An 18,314-nucleotide genomic window follows, 5' to 3' on the forward strand; every position below is an offset into this window, starting at 1 on the left:
TTCGCACCCCTTCAATGCTCTGCGCACGTCCTGCTACACGCTACCTTCGCTTCCGTCAGCCCTCTTAGGCACCCCCGTAGCTCAAGCTACAGTTGACCGAAGCAACTTTGGTCAGGTTCGCCGGCACAGGTTACAGTCGGTCCCGACACGCCTCGGGAGTCCTGTAGGCGGCCTTTTCCACTACGCAGCACTACCCCACCCCCTTTATCTTTTCCCCTCTATCCATTCCAGATCCTTCCATCTGAATAAACCCCCTCCTGGTCTCTATAACAGACCCCAAGCCAGCGAATGGACAGCTTGCGCCATCTCCCGGCGGCATGGCGAACTAAATTACCTTCTCTTAGGCGTCGGAGCGAGCGCTCTGGCGGCCGCGACCATACTTCATCTAAGTTCCTTTCCTCCCCGACAGAGCTCGCACCAAGAGGGCTCCATATGGTACTACCTTTCGCTAGTTCCCCCCCACGCGGGACTCTTGCGTACCAACACAGAGTCAGTTCCTGTTGTCCCCAACAGAGCGCTCTGCTTTGCACCTCTTAGGCCCCTTTAAGTTAGTCAAGGAGCCCTCTTCATATCTTTTTTTTTTGGAGGGCGGAGCAAGTACTCCGCCGGGCTTATTATAGCCAATCAGAGGCCACTTCTCCCACTCCCTACGGTAAGTGAAAAAGTTAACATCCTGTTTGATAATTGTTGCCTCCCCGTTATCCTTTTGTCCTTACTTAATTAGTTTACTATTCTTGACCACTGGATTCCCTTTTGGTTCCAGTGGGGTTCAGGAATTGGTTCAAGAAATGTTTCAAGACTCGAGTGAAGTTCCTTTCAAGACCTAGTCTACCAAATTTACGCCGTTCCTTCGGAGATTGAAGCCCAGAACCTCCTAATTATGCTCCGCCAGTGAACCGACCGCTGTGCAACATTTTGAATATGTACTCCAGCACCAATCAGAGCAATTAATGTTTTTTTTATAACTATCAAATTTATTAATGTTAAAACTATTATGGTTATTTTCATAGTCTCTTTCATGAAATGTATCATAAAATTGTAACTAATGACTTCAAATGGCTTTAGCCCTTTTAAAATAATTAATTATTAATTCCCAAAATGGTAATTTTGTAATTTCAAAGAACATCAAAATTATATTATGCAGATTTTAATTAAGAATAAAAAGGGTATACTTTAAGCAAATATATTTGTTTTTCACTTCAAATACTAGCCTCCTTCCTAGTTCCCTTTGTGAGAACTAACTAATATTTTTGGTTGCTCCCTCGTGTCCTCTGAGTATACAGTACTTACTGTTTCGCCCACTTGATGCAGCTTTCAGTATTTTCATAACTATAGATACAGTTTCTTTAACCACACAAGGGGCACAGATGGTGGCAGAGCATGGTTAAATGCATTGAGAATGGTTTGCTTATAAGTGTTGAAGTACTACAATAAATTTTATAATAATTAATTTCAAATCCAGATTTTTTTAAATATTTTAATTTTTTTTTTAATTGAAAACTCTGACTGGTGGATAGTATTTCCCTTGGTGATACTAGATTTAACTTCCATTCATAAAAACAAAATATAAAAGGATTGTTTCTACTTATAAAAAATATCGTCACTTGGTTTCAAATTTTGACTGATTTTCTTCCTATTTAGTAGGCCTTATAAATATTTACGCCCTTAACTCCCAACTAATGAGAGAGAGTTGACATTTTAATTTCAGTAGACGAACAATATTTTCATTTCCCGCTGGCCGCCTTACTGACTTCGGCGCAGTACAGCCACCCAGCTGCTTGACCCCCCCCCCCCCTTCCCATAACTAGCGCGTCCAGCCGGACCGCCTGTGACTGCCTTATCACGCTGTAGCACCCTCCCCCTCCCCCTCACCCGTTGTCGCTCAGCGACCTCGCCAGCCCGACGCCCTTGTGACGTCAACCAACTTTGTCCCGGTAGAACAAGCCCCCCTTTCCCCCTCTTCTAGCGGAGTATGTCCGCCTGCCGTGATAACACACATCGCAGACCCGCTATCTCGGGCACGCGACTCGAGGCCTGCTAAGTCTCTCTACAATAGATACATCGGCGAAAATAATTACGCTTGCCCATCGTTACAGGTACACAATGGTTCCCGCCTTTAGCAGCAAATTTTGTTAAGAAAATTTCCCCTTTTGCTATATAAGCTACTAATAATATCAAAATCTTTCTAACCTTGGTACACCACCCAAACATATCCGCTAATCCCCTTACTCCTGGCAGAGTTCAGGGTAATCAACAAGAGCTTTCTGTTATAAATTAGTGTAAGACTTAAAATAAGTACTTTATTAGTCAAATAGTGTCCTTAAGTTTAAGTTTAGGTTAAATATATGTTATAAGTGGTGTTTCTAAACCCTAATTTTTTTAAATTATATTAAGTTGTACCGAAACTAATGTAAGATGATTACACCAGAGTATCTCTTGAAGGACGAGGTAGCATATGAGCTAGCCATCCGGGGGCTATCTTCATTAGGTGATGCCCAAATGTTAAGAAAACGACTTAGGGCCGCTTGTCATGATCAAATACAGCCATCAGTGACGAATTTGACACTGGACGCCCTAGACGAATTTAATACATCGGTTAGCAAGTTCCAAGACATTGCTAGTTATACCAATACCTTGGATGCGGAAACAAACAAAAATAGCATACTGCGTGTTCTTACATGACTTTCACATGTCTCCACCAGACTCACAAATTTAGTGATTTTGTCCCCGGGTAAATTGAATGAAGTTTACCGCAAGAAAGTAGAGAAGTGTCAGCAAAAAATTTCAAAGCTCACCTATAAGTTAAAAACAAAGCTTCTCTTATTAGAACAGAAATTTTCCGAGCCTGAAAATCCAATTTCAAGTCCCCAGCTGCAAATTCCTGGAAGTAATACAATCACAGAACCCAATCCAAGGACAACACCCCTCCACGACCCAAGAACAGGGCCACAGGTGTTGCAGCCTATCCCCTCTCTGGCTTCACCCTTACCAGCATCACCACCCGAGCACTCTCCACCCCCAATACCAGTTTCTTTTCCCTCCCTTCCATTCATGAGCCATCCCTCTTTCACCACGATCACCTACCCTCCCCGTCGTATGCTGTTCCCTTCCACAACTGTCATGGCGCCTACATCCCACCCAGTTATCAAGGTAACCTACACTCACCTCATTCCAGGCTTTGCCTTTCATCCCTCCCAACAGATGCACCTCCCTCCCCCCACCAACCACACTACTTACAATCCCTATTATCGGTTTCCTTCTGCCTTCTCTTCGATCCAAACTACTCCTGAACATCGTTCTTCACCCTTGGCTCTCGGCACCCAAGTCTCACCCCTTCCCCAGCCATTCCCATGCACCTTGGAAGCCACTGTCTCACAACCAGTAATTGTACCACCCGTTCCTAGGGCAGACCAGCAGCTGCCACAGATCAGTCCTTCCACAACCTACCTTCCCTTAGCCCCAGGAGCCTCCTTCCCCCAAAACAACCCCCATCCCTCACAGACACAGAATATCAATCCCACTCCTGTACAAACACAGGTCCAAACACCCGCAACCCCAGGACACGAATATCAGGTCTATGGTAAAATTTCCCACCCAGTGGAAAGGTTGTTAACAGGCTTCCCGGAAACCAACGGGTTAGAGCCGACAAAACTAATCGAATTTCTATGTCACCTGCTCAAATTGCACCAAAAGTGTAACATACAAGATAAACAACTATTTGAGGTAATATTCCCATTGACTCAACCACCACTGAGTGAGCGAACTTCTATGGCTATAGAAAATAATTGGAACTTTGACCAGTATCATGCTGATGCATAGGTGTGCCCAGACATTTCCATTAGGGGGGGCCCTGCTAAATTTTTAAATCAGAAGCTGAATTTAGAATGTTAAATAGCCTAAATACATTCACTCATTCACTTTATATTTTTGTGAAGTATGAACGAGATATGTTTACTAGTTAATATTTATATCCGTATAGTTTTAACAATCTTGAAAATATGTTTTTTTTCATAGACATAGTTTAAAGTATACTTACACATTTCCCCCCCTCGAATTTCCAATAGCTTGGTCCAGATCTACCTTGAAATGAACTTCTTTTTAGTGAATGCAAACACAGCAATTCAGACAACAGAACTTTAACAAACCTCTTAAAATATTTTTTTTTGTTTGGCCATTTTAAGGGACCTCATGTTTTTAAAAAACTAAGGCGGCTGTATTTCCAGAACGATAAAATGTTTAAAAATATTGTTAATTAGCATGCTGCAACACTGAAACACATTTTGATTGTCACAGTGCCAGGAATATACGAATATTAACGAACGCATTAGAGAAAATGCCGATCTGAGTGATTACATTAGGGGGGGCCATGGCCCACCTGGCCCCCCCTGTAGGCACGCCTATGTGCTGATGTACTGAGTTTTTTTTATTCCAGCTCGTACTATCACGAACCTGAGATTAGAGTGGTACAATAGATTGCAGCACAAAAACGAAGCATTACCCCACTACATATCAGACATTAGGCTGGCCGCACAAGTCCTTCATTTAGGAGTTTCAGAATGCGAGATTGTCACTAACATTATTGATGGAATTAATCCAGCGGAGCGTTCACGATCGGTATTCCAGACTCGATCACAGAATTTTGCCGAGCTAACCGATGGTGTATTCAGTCAATAAATGTTGAGTATGCCGACTACCAAAGGAATCGGCAAGTAATTCACACGGAGCCCCAAGGGCCCAGGAACGAAAACATGAATACTAATTTCAAATCCAAACAGTCCTCTCACAACAACCAACAGGCTAGATACAACTACCCCCAAATGCAAACCCCATTCTGCAAATTCTGCAAACGACAGGGGCATGTAGTTGAGGAATGTCGCACGAAAAAACAGAATCCAAAATTATCAGAATTCAAAAACATCAAAAAACCTGTAACTCGGTGGCCAGAGAACAAGTACTCTGCGCCACCTAAGCTATATGCCCAGGAGAATCGCCTTTCCAACATTAACTACACTTCAGTGACAGAGAAGCCCCTAAAGGGTAACAAGGATTTTAACAAGAATAAATGTAATTATTCAGGAACATTCAATCAGAAAAGAGATAGAACATAAAAAATTTTCCAAAAAGGAAAAAGGGTTTTAAATCAGCAACAAAATTATCAAAACATTGCTCAACCAAGAAGGATAAAAAACACTTTCCCTAACCTTACTCAGTGCAAAACTTGTATTTGTCCGAAGGTTCCAGGAAAACGTACTTATCATAACATTTTTGGTAAATTCCCTACTGCACCTCCTTATGCCAGCAACTTGATTGGCACACATAAAATACCTGGATTAATTGACACAGGTTCTGTTCGCAGCTTTATTTCAGGAACTCTTTTTCGAAAATTGCAGGAAAACCATTTAATTAAGAAAGTTGAATCAACAAATGTGAGGTGTTTTACAGCCTCTGAGCAACCCTTACACATTGACACCGCTGTGGTAATCAAAGTCAAAATTGAGTTGTTTTCATGGACATTCCCATTCTTAGTGTGTAATGATTTAGCAACAGAACTTATTTTTGGCTCGGATTTTATTGCTAAAACAGGATTGGTGATTGACCTACATGCACAAAATATTAAATTTAAATTTAATAAAATTGTTGTCATCTCTTTGGTTAGGCCAGAATCTGTACTCCAAGGCCACACCAACAATAAAACAACAAGCGTTGATCAAGCAGATAATTTAGTTCTGGAACATCTCAGCCATGAAAAGCAATCAGCGACTAAAAATCTATGCGACAAATTTTTAGATGTTATAACAAAAAATTTAGGACGCACCCACTTAATGGAATATGATATAAAACTTTTGGACCCAACTCCTGTAAGATGCAACCCATATCAGTTGCTTGGTCCCAAAATGCAAATCATGCGTGACCACATTCAGGACCTCTTGGATAAGGGTGTGATCGAGCCCTCGACCTCCAGTTTCTCTTCGCCCACATTTCTGGTACCTAAAGGTCAAGATCACCGTTTGGTGGTCGACTACCGAAAGCTGAATCAGCAAATAAATGTTTAGACCGTTCCTCTCCCAGACCTCAACACAGCCTGCCATTGGTTCAGCAAGGCAAAATATTTCAGTATTTTCGACCTTAATTCAGCCTATCACCAAGTTCCACTGACCCAAAATTCCAAACCTATCACTGGTTTTTGTGTCCCCTGGAACCTCTACCAATATACAGTAGCTCCCTTTGGCCTGGCTACCAGAGCATAAGTGCTGACACGACTGCTTGACCACGTACTAGGGGATTTAAAATTTAAGTTTGTCTTCAACTATTTGGATGATGTAGTGGTATATTCGGAATCATTTGAGGAGCATCTTAACCACCTGATAGAAGTACTCCACAGGTTACGTGGAGCAGGTTTGACAGTAAATACCAAAAAAGTAAGATTTGCAGTTCAGGAAATTTCCTTCTTAGGACATTTAATCTCAAACAAAGGAGTTACAATAGATCCCAACTATACACAGGCCATCTTGGATTTTCAGTCTCCTAAAGACCCCAAGGGCATTGCTCGTTTCATTGGTATGGCCAATTTCTACTCCAAGTATATCCCAAATTTTGCCGAGCATGCAGCCCCATTACATGCGCTGCGCAAAAAGAACATACCATTCCACTGGGGACTGGAACAGGAAAAATCTTTCCAGTTTTTGAAACAGGCGATAGCTAGTCCTCCTGTATTGCGAATGGCTAATTTAAGCAAGCCATTCATTCTACAGACAGACGCATCCAGCCTAGCCATTGGAGCAGTTTTATCGCAGGAAATTGATGGTTGCCGACAGCCTATAGCATTCGCATCTCGAACTCTTACACTCCAGGAAAGAAAATCATCCTCGGTTTACGAATTGGAATGTCTTGCAGTTGTCTTTGGCATTGATAAATTTAGACAATTTTTAAAACACCGCGAATTTATTTTGGAAACAGACAACCAAGCTCTTGCATGGCTATTGGCACATCCGAAACAACTGCTGGATTGCCAAGATTTCATCTCTTAAATTCCAAATCCAACACATAAGAGGTTCGCAGAACATTGTGGCGGATACACTTTCTCGCATGTTCCAGAAAACCTCTGACGAAATTACCCCAGAGGCCCCCCCAAATAGGTGTCAGGCTCTTCTTACAGACTTTCCCTTGGCTTTTCAAGACATACAGTCTCATCAGCAATCGGACCAATATATTGCCAATATCATTCATAAAGTTAAGGCCGGTACTTCCCCAAAATTTTACAAGTTTTCAAAAGGACTTTTGCATCGACGAACACAACAGTCGAAATCTTTCAAAACTATTCTACCGCAAAATTTAAAGAGATATGATTTTCTAGTATTACCATTCTTCACCCCTTTGTGCGCATTTGGGTACATATAAAACAATTCAGAGCATACGCCGACATTTCATTTGGGATGGCATGCATCGTGACATTGCCGAGCGTGTAAAGCTGTGCAAGCTGTGCGCACTCAGTAAACCTGCCCAAAATACCCAATTTGGATTCCTATCATCCGAAGTAGCAGACCGACCTATGCAGAAAATGTTCATTGATTTCGTAGGGCCATTTCCACGCTCTAAAAGTGGTCACACCATGCTTCTGGTGTGCATCGATGCATTTTCTAAATTCGTCTGGCTCATTCCCTTAAGGAAAGCCACAGCTACAACTACAATTACAGCTCTGCGAACCCAGATATTTAAACATGCCGGACTCCCAAGCATAATAGTCTCTGACAACGGCTCTCAATTTACTTCCAAGGTTTTTAAGAACATGTGTTTTTCTCACGGCATCCAACATGTCACCACATCCCCAAATTTCCTAAACCATCGCATGCGGAGAGATTCAACAGGAATCTCCGGTCTGCGCTTATAGCGTATCATGCGAATGCACAGGACAATTGGGACAGTAACCTAATGTGGTTACAGATGGCATTCAATTATGCCCATCATGAGGGTCATAAAACAAACCCATTCCAACTCATGTTCACTTACCAGCCAAACACTTCCCAATCTGTGATCCTTAATGGAACTTTTGCCCGATGATCCAGCGGACATCCTGGAGATTTGGAAGAGAGCTTACAAGAACCTTAATCAAGCACATGAGTTAAACCGAAACAAGTACAATAAGAAACTTTCCCCTAATCCCTACTTGGTAGAATATATTGTGATGTGCCGGGCACATCCTCAGAGCAAGGCCATTGACAAGAAGTCGGCCAAGCTTATGTATCGCTGGACTGGTCCTCTACAGATCCAGTGCTTTCTGACACCTGTAACAGTGTCACTAGTAGAACCATGTTTGGGGCAGTATGTGACTAGGGCTCACATCTCCCACTTGAAAAAGGCACACCCTAAAATGAAATAAATGTGTTATTATGCTTTCCCTGCTCCTACCATAGGAGTTTCCACTAAATATCGGCATGCCATTCTTCACATCTACAGTATGTACAAAAAATCCCTAGGTCCTAGTTCGTAAGAACACCAAAAAACCATGGTACTAGATTTAAGTTGAGCTTAAGATGTATTAGTTTTAAGTGGCGCCAATTTAGTTATAATTTGTATATAATGAGTTGAAACTCGCCTAGGGTAGGTCAGATGTTAGTTATCTATTAACAGGGTAAAAAATAATCCTGTGTGTTTGTATAAATGATTACCCTGGGTTCCACTTTTGAGCGGGGGAGTATGAGCTATTAATTCTAATACTCCTGGCTCATCGTTAGGCTAAGTATAATTTAAATAAATATTTTTGTACTTTTTCTGTAGCCTGTTACAGCCTATCAAAATTTTATCCCAGTATTGTACTTTCCTACTTAATTTTGTCTCCGGCCGTTTCATCCACGGGCTCCCACACAACTCAAGACCTGATTAAGCATCGTCTCATGTCTCCCCGCTTTTCTGCACGTACGCGAGTGAAATTTCGCACCCCTTCAATGCTCTGCGCACGTCCTGCCACAAGCTACCGTCGCTTCCGTCAGCCCTCTTAGGCACCCCCGTAGCTCAAGCTACAGTTGACCGAAGAAACTTTGGTCAGGTTCGCCGGCACAGGTTACAGTCGGTCCCGACACGCCTCGGGAGTCCTGTAGGCGACCTTTCCCTCTACGCAACACTACCCCCCCTTCTCTTTTCCCCTCTATCCATTCCAGATCCTTCCATCTGAATAACTCCCCCCCCCCCTGGTCCCTATAACAGACCCCAAGCCAGCGAATGGACAGCTTGCGCCATCTCCCGGCGGCATGGCGAACTAAATTACCTTCTCTTAGGCGTCGGAGCGAGCGCTCTGGCGGCCGCGACCATACTTCATCTAAGTTCCTTTCCTCCCCGACAGAGCTCGCACCAAGAGGGCTCCATATGGTACTACCTTTCGCTAGTTCCCCCCCACGCGGGACTCTTGCATACCAACACAGAGTCAGTTCCTGTTGTCCCCAACAGAGCGCTCTGCTTTGCACCTCTTAGGCCCCTTTAAGTTAGTCAAGGAGCCCTCTTCATATCTTTTTTTTTTGGAGGGCGGAGCAAGTACTCCGCCGGGCTTATTATAGCCAATCGGAGGCCACTTCTCCCACTCCCTATGACTCCGGGCATCTCCCTCGAACTTAACATCATGTCACCTGGAAGAGCGGGAGATTTTTCCTTCGGCTGTCACCACGATAGCATCTCGTGCCGTAGCTGCATCGCCCGCGCCGTTTACATATTGAGCTGCCGCAACCTAGCTAAGAGATATGATCTCTCAAGTTCTGAGGTGTTCCCTAACATTTTTTTTATTCTTCTGGTTGGCTATTTGCCATTAGTTTAGCCAAGTAGTAATTACGCATAATGTTTCGCGACAGTTAATCGCGACTACCCGCGCAGTCTCCCTTCGGGGAGTGACTTCACTTAACTTCACTTCACTTCACTTCAACCCCTGATCGGTAAGTGGAAAAGTTAACATCCTGTTTGATAATTGTTGCCTCCCCGTTATCCTTTTGCCCTAACTTAATTAGTTTACTATTCTTGACCACTGGATTCCCTTTCGGTTCCAGTGGGGTTCAAGAATTGGTTAAAGAAATGTTTCAAGACTCGAGTGAAGTTACTTTCAAGACCTAGTCTACCAAATTTACGTTGTTCCTTCGGAGATTGAAGCCCAGAACCTCCTAATTATGCTCCGCCAGTGAACAGTCCGCTGTGCAACATTTTTAATATGTACTCCAGCACCAATCAGAGCAATTAATGTTTTTTTATAACTATCAAATTTATTAATGTTAAAACTATTATGGTTATTTTCATAGTCTCTTTCATGAAATGTATCATAAAATTGTAACTAATGACTTCAAATGGCCCGGGCCCCTTTAAAATAATTAATTATTAATTCCAATAATGGTAAATTTGTAATTTAAAAGAACATCAAAATAATATTATGCAGATATTAATTAAGAATAAAAAGGGTAAACTTTAAGCAAACATATTTGTTTTTCACTTCAAATACTAGCCTCCTTCCTAGTTCCCTTTGTGAGAACTAACTAATATTTTTGGTTGCTCCCTCGTGTCCTCTGAGTATACAGTACTTAATGTTTCGCCCATTTGATGCAGCTTCCAGTATTTTCATAACTATAGATAAAGTTTCTTTAACTACGCAAGGGGCACAATTTAATTAATTTTTTTCTTATATTTTCAAATTTTGTTTATTAAATTTGGTTTGATAAAAAAAAATAAAATGGTTGCCGTAACAGAAATTGCAATGGTGATGTCATAATTTAAAATGGTTGCCATAGCATTGGTTTTGAGCGGCTAGCTCTAAGGACTTTTAAGCCGCTTTTAACATTTTGTGTTCTTTCTAAGACAAAAAGTCTTTTGAGGTTTTCTAATTCCTAACTTTTGAATAATCCAATTTTTTGAGATTTTTTGCGGAATGTTTGTTCCAAAAAAACTGGCAATTTTGGCGGATTTTGGTGAATTTTGGGAAAATTTTGAATTTCAAGGGCAAGGTCAAAGTTCAAGGTGAAGGTCATCTAAAATGGGGTCGGTGTGTCATTGACCCCACCACACACACCACGCGCCGGTGCCAGTCCCCGGAGTCCACAAAACATACTACTAAAATTATTTCTAAAGATAATTTATTGGGAATAAAAACGCTAGACAAAGTATTGTTACAGTTATTTAAAAAAATAATGAAGCGTTATTAAATATCGGATGTTTCAACAACTAAACATATAAAATAATTAAAAACTATACAGTAATTATTATTTTAGAACAATATATATTTTTAAATAGGAATATGTGAAAGAGATGCGTGGCACGTAAAGTTCATCTGACAGGTCAGTAGTCGATGGTCACTGCTGGGTGTATTGTAAGAGTAGGGAGTCAGATGAAAGAATGTTTACACATCAGGTCACGCTCTTGTTAAGTCTACATCTTATTCCGAATTGTTAAATTCCTGTTAAACGTTTCACTGATCGCATTAGTGGTTCTGTAGGTATTTAATGTGGAGCATAAACACAAATTACAATCCTCAATAATTTATTTACAAGTGTTGAGACATGAGTTGTTTAGAGAAGAATTAATTTTTTTTTTGTTTTAAACATGCGTACAGGTCATTTAAGATTCCATCCTGTCACCGCATCCCACGTTTAAATATAATTTCCTAGAACTTGCCAGTGCTTGAATTTGCTTGTAAATGCAGTGTCTGGTTGCAGGCAAGGGAGAGAGCATCTGGGACAGACTATCTCACAGCAAGCAGGCCCTGAACCCCCAGACAGAGACCGCTGACGTGGCGGCCGACCAGTACCATCACTACAAGGAGGACGTGCAGGGGTTGAAGAAAGTAGGGGTGAGTTCTGTGAACATAAACAACTTGTACTCATTGCAACAGTAAAACACCGGGCTAAGATTCCTGAGGCACTTTGGTTCAGATACCAGTCCGAGCAACATGATTTCTGCTCTTCGTGCTTGAGATAAGTATTTCAAATTTACTTTCGATTCAATTAGAGCTACACTGTTATAAATTACAATAAAATTACAATAAAATTTATGGTTTTTGCAATGAATAATTAACCTTGAGGACACGAAGAGTTTATATAAATGTCAGATTACTGCATCTCCGTCAAAGTTACGCCGTAATTCGACTTCCGAGTTGAGTTTTGTGTTTCTTTGTAAACAAGGTGAACACAAACGTGGAAGAAGAAAAGGTTTACGCTGTAGAATAAAAAGTTAACAAATATTTTGTTTATATGATGATGAGTTGTATTATCCATTGCTGGGGGGCCGTTAGCACGGCAACACCTAAGTTTGCTAAAGCAGGATGATTATACTGTGAGTTATCATTTCATTCCACGGGATGAAAGTTGAAAGCTTAATTGCTTAGAGGCGAGGAGGGAGGCCATAACATGGCAATGACTGAGGTATGGTATTTGATGACATAATAACATAATATCAGATTATTAAGTTGGCTTTTAATTAAGCCAAAAAAAGAATAATACCGATGAACACGTAAACAATAACAGTGAGACAGGAAAACCAATTAGGTTTACAATGACGTTTCATATTCAGAATTAATTTAAATTGACAATGAGCACAACAAATATTTCAAGTGAATGAGCCATTATCAAGGCCAAAAAAAACAAAGAACAAGTTACAAGTTACGCCGGCGAAACAGTGCGCGGTCCCATCAAAAGGGGGCGTCACATCCACACAAGGTAGATGCGTTGAAAACAGCAAGATTACAACAAATTCGTTTTGTAGGGAAAACCTACTACATAATGCGCACAAGTTAAGTTACATTCTAAAATAAGCAATGTGGCGTATTACGTACGTCGACGTCTTAGGGAAGAACAGTTACAAAGAAAATGTTGAAAGTGAAGTTAAATTATTTAAGTAAATCCATACGTAATTTTCTAGGTGGCGACCGAAAGGGAATTTAAACAAAACAGACAAGAATTTACCTAAGCTTACATTATGGCAAGGGCCACCGTCTCACTCGCAAAACAGAACAACACTTACATTTTTTCCCCCGAGGTCGCTCTCGCACGTCGTATAAATTAAGCCTAACTGACTACATGCTGGATTACAAAGACAATGCAGCTACTCGAGCTACCGAAAGAGACCAGCCAACAAATTTAACAAGACAAGACCGAATTACACTTTGACAGCCGTTTAAATAAATGAGGTGAAGCACAGCGAGGAGGGGAGGCGAGGAGCAAGCAAGCACACCCTAGGAGGGGGAAGGAGGGAGGGGACGAAGTGCCGACGCCCGCGCTGACGCGCGGAGTTTGAAAGTCGCGGCGAACCCGACCGCTACAAAGTGAAGGGGACAATACCAACACCCAGTCCTGAACCCAGGGGGATGGAGGGAAGAATCACCTCCCCCGGCCGGGAATCGAACCCGGGTCCCTTGGCTCACCACCCTGACAAACTAGACACTAGACACTAGACCAAGTGAGCGGACCTTGATTGTAAAATAAGATAATTATTGTTGATTCAAAGTGAGTGAACTCGTCACCCTTAAACTTATGAAGTTAACCGTAAATTGACGAAGATCCCTGGATAATTTGTAACCAGCATTCTAAGTATATTCTAATTTTAGATTATACTTTTTAACAGTGTAAGTATTCCAGTGTTTGTAGTGTAAAACAAAACTTCTTTTATGGAGTATTGTAGCTTGACCACTCAGTTGCTAAAGTTATTTCAACTAATGTAGTACATTTATTTAGTTTAGAATCATAAGAAGTCATTCACATAAAAACTTAATTTATCTAAACGTTTAACTAAATTTACTTGTTTTTACACTGTTCAAATACCAACTTGATAATAAAACTAATGAAGTAAAAGTAAATTTTAAGGTTATTTTTTTTTGGCATTGCCAAGCATAAATTCCCGGAAGTTTTACATGTGGTGAATAAACATTATTTTTATATGGTTTTGAAAGCATGGTGGTTCAAGTTATTAAGACTGTTATAAAAACTTGCAAAATAATATTTATTTTAATGTAATATTAGATAAAATTTTAAAATTACAATTAAATGCTTCCGTGTTATGTATATTTGCTAAGCAAAGTAAATAACTTAGGGTAAAGTTTGTTAAATAATTCATATGATTTTAAAATTAAATAATGTTGTGACTCATGTTTGCAATAGTCGATTGCACACGGCTAATAAACAGGAGCCAGGAGCGATGGTATTTTCAAGTGGTGCGCGGAATGTCATTTGACCTAAAAGGCATTTGCCCTTAAAGTCATATCTCCTAAACGTCACTTGACCTAAAAGTCACTAGGCCTAACAGTCAGTTGCCCTAAAAGTCATTTCGCCTAAAAGTCATTTGCCCATAAAGTCATATCTCCTAAACGTCACTTGCCCTAAAAGTAATTATTATTTTTGTTATCTTCTCTTTTCTGTGTTTGCACTTCGGTCGTCATCGTGTTTCTTGAAGTGCTTAGTTATTCTAGTCAATCATAGAGTGCAGCAGCGACATTTTTTGAGGCCACGACATTCCTAAAAACATCTGCGTAAAGATTTTTCCTTCAGAAGACATAAGTAAGTAAATAGAGAATGGTATCGACCACATAAAAAGTGAACTATTGTTTTCAGTGTTTCCAGTGGTAGGTAGCATCGCGAACTAACTTATGTAGTGGTAACAAGAATATCGTATTTATGTAGCTCCACACTAAACATTATTTGTTTAATGTCCAGCATTTGAGAAGAGCAGAGGTCGCTATAATAAAGTGTCTCTGAAAATGTCTCATTCAGATTTTTGCTCGCGTAAGCACGCCTTAAAAAGATAAGTATATAGTAAAATAGAAAAGGGGCTTCAGGCTGTGATTGCGTGGATTGTGACATCACGTCAGTCATCTTAAATTTTGACGTCACGGCGGCTATCTTGGATGAATGTGACCTTGACCTTTGAACTTGACCTTGACCTTCGACCCTCAAAAATTGTCAAAATTGTCCAAAATTTGACAAAAATTGCCAAAAATTCCTCAAAATTCGACAAAATTTGAATTTCTATGGGAAAAATTCCGCAAAAAAAATTTCAAAAAAGTTCACAATTCAAAAATTAGGATTTCGAAAATCCTCAAAAGTCGTTTTGCCCTAGAAAGAACCCAAATTCCTAAAAACGGCTTAAGCATCCTTGTCTAAAGCCTCCGGTAAGCCATTTATAGGAATAATGATACCATGACCGCCATTTTGAATTATGTCGCCACCGTCCCATTCCCGTTACGGCCGCCATCTTTAAAAATTGTATTGATTACCCGATTTGAATGAAAAAAAAATTAAAATTAAAAAACAATAATAATTTTTTTATATAAATATTAAAAGAAATTACTTTTATGACACAGAGCTCGGAGTACTCGGTTCAAACCCGGTGAGGGCAAAAAATAAAAATGGCGGCCGATCCTTCCCTCACAGTGGACGCAGGCAGACTGACCCCCACCACTTATGTGAAAGTATATATAACGTCACCTAGTATGACGTCATGTCCGCCATCTTGTCCTCGTTTGCTGGAAGCCATTATCATTGTATCGTCTGCTAGAGTGCGCTGATGCCATGTTAGTTTAATTCGTACCCGCTAGAGTGCAGTAATCATTTAATCATCTTGAAAATCCATAATTTTTATGTTAGAAAATCGGGAAAAGTTCAAAATTCATCAAAAAAATCGCGCATTGAGAAAATTATTGATTCCTGTCCTCGGTTCGATACCCGTTCGATGCAATAATGTTAAAATTTATGTAAAAAAAAATAACTTCAATAAATCATCATCAAAATCCTAAAAGAGGCTTATAATCAACTACTGCCATCATCCTATCAGACATCAAGACCATCATCTTGGATATTTGTATTTATTGTCTCTTAAATTTATAAAAAATCAATCTTTAATCTACCTATAGAATCGATACTTGGTTCGATCCCTAGTGGATAAAAACAACCATAATATTTAAAAAAAGTACCACTAAAGTGGCAGGTTTGAGAAAATAAAAACACCACAAGTTCTTTTAAAAAAAACTTTTATTACATAAATTCTACACTACTAAAAGTACAAAAGAAATACACAGACAAATTACTAAAGTCTTGTTCAACCTAAACAACCTCTGTACAAGATTTATTTCCGCATTTAATCTTGTGTTGTTCAAGATGCTGTATAGCTGTGAGCCCAGATTTGTGAGGGTGATTAGCGAAATACTTAAAGCACATCTTACACATATAAATCTTATGTTGATGTTTCGTAACCTGAGGTCTCACAAGTCGGGATAAGTTTTTGATGTAGCAGTAGTGTGCAGCACCGCTTTCATTTGTCACAAACAACAAATAGAAATGATTTTTTTCTTTCCTGTATGGTTACCCGAGTTGGACACACCTTATTATCCGCATTAAGCGCATACACATTAACTGAAACTTCAGGGTTATTTTTCTCAAAATTTTTTATCTGATTCAATGGTGGCGGATAGTACAGTCCATCAAAATTGTACTTATTCTCCAAAGCATAATACCTTTTATCAACACGGTTTTGATGACTTCCCTCGACAAATCTTGCCAAAATACTCCATTTAAAACAAAACTGATCCTTCAAGTTTTGGCAATTGACTACTGCTCTTTTGTTGACTATTGTCTCAGGTAAAGTAATAAATAAGGATGTCTGATGGTATGGAAGCATTCTAGCACTTGATTCTTTTCCTATGCACATAATCTTGTGACTATCCAGACTGCTACAATGCGAAAAAACCTTATCGCATTTGTCGCACTTATATGTCTCTCGGGAGATTGTCGAATGCCTACTGCAGGTTATAAGGTGTCTTGTCAAGTTACCATGTCGTACAAATTGATTATTACACTTGTTGCACTGAAATCGTATTTTATTAACATTACTCTGACAACTGCTTCTTTCATGTCTGCGAGCATTTAAAGTGGTAGTAAATGATGCACCTCAATATTCGCATTGATGCGATGTACGCTCTTCATTAATTGAAGTCTGGAATGCAGATGATGAAACTTCAGCTGATGATGGAAAAACACGTATCGTTGTCTCCTCTGCAGTCGGTATCGGGATCTCCACAGCTGTCGACACCGCAGCCATTGAGCTCTCCGCTGTCGTGGTCTCCTCTGCAGCCGGTATCGGGATCTCCGACTCCATCATCGTTGCTACCATCGAGGTCCCCGCTGCTGATGGTAAACAGTCTATCCCGGTCGACATTGGAGCAGAAACTAAATCTCACGAAACTTACTGAAGAGAGCAAGTTCGTACTGCACCGCGGCCAAAGGTGAACTGAGGGTCCAGTCGTCTGAACCTCGCTTATATACCCGCGGTCTACTGGTATACTACATGAGTCAAAATATTGTCTGTATTTAAAATTATTTTTTATTAGGTACCTCAAAATTATAGAAATAAAAAACACACAAGTTCAAGTTTTACATATTTATTTACAAAAATTACACAAATACACATTAGGTTAAGGAATCAAGCATTTTCACAAGCAAAGTCTTTAATGCCGCACACACTGTATCGTCGACTCCGGTTCCAACTGGTTCGCAGGCCACGGGATCAGGAACAGAGGTTTCCAGCTGGTCATCTTCTGCGACGTCGACAACTCCGACAAGACATGGTCGATGACGTCTGTGAACACGTCTACGCCTGGGCTTTGGCTCAGTGCTAGTCGGGACAGATTCACTGCCTGAACTGCGACGACGAGACGCACACCGTTTGGACGTCTGCGTAGAAGCATCACAGGTCGCAACAGGTTGCAACACGTTCATGTTTGGTGTTGCACATGCAGACGAGGCGACTACCTCAGCAATGCTAACAGGAAGGATTGTGTGTGGTCTCATATGATAAACGGCACAGTTTCCAGGTTCGCAACAATCTACCAGCTGCTGAGTCGGTTCGTAAGACACAGGAAAGTGCGCAAACCGCCAATGCTGAGCGCCTCCATCACAGGTTTCTGTATATGTACGTAGATACCCGGAATCCGAATAAAGCTTTAAAAAAACTCTGGGAATGGCTTAAAAAAACAGGGATTGGCTTCTAAAATCAGGGATTGGTTTCAAAAAACTGGGATTAGCTTAAAAAATCCGGGGGTGACTTAAAAAATCCGGGGATAGTTTCAAAATGCAAGGATTCGCATAAAAATAAAGGATAAGGCTTAAAAAAATCCGAATAAAGCTTTAAAAATCTGGGAATGGCTTCAAAAACCAGGGATTTAATTCAAAAATCAGGGATTGGCTAAAAAATCCGTGAATGGCTTCAAAAATCAGGGAATGGCTTCAAAAATCAGGAGAAGGCTTCATAAATTCGGATAAGGTTTCAAAACTCAGGATAGCACTTCAAATTTCTGGGAAAGGCTTGAA

The 18,314-nt window shown here is 40.5% G+C and overlaps 1 protein-coding gene across 1 annotated transcript in view; it reads left to right on the plus strand.

Annotated features, from left to right (window-relative positions):
- Window positions 1-18,314, plus strand: part of LOC134537929 (myrosinase 1-like) — a 241,491-nt gene that overhangs the window by 24,660 nt on the left and 198,517 nt on the right. The window contains exon 2 of the mRNA XM_063378905.1: window positions 11,679-11,812. Within this exon, the coding sequence (XP_063234975.1) occupies window positions 11,679-11,812 (134 nt within the window). The remainder of the gene's footprint in view (window positions 1-11,678; window positions 11,813-18,314) is intronic.

Source organism: Bacillus rossius, chromosome 12, assembly GCF_032445375.1.
Source record: "Bacillus rossius redtenbacheri isolate Brsri chromosome 12, Brsri_v3, whole genome shotgun sequence".
Classification (NCBI taxonomy): Eukaryota; Metazoa; Arthropoda; class Insecta; order Phasmatodea; family Bacillidae; genus Bacillus; species Bacillus rossius.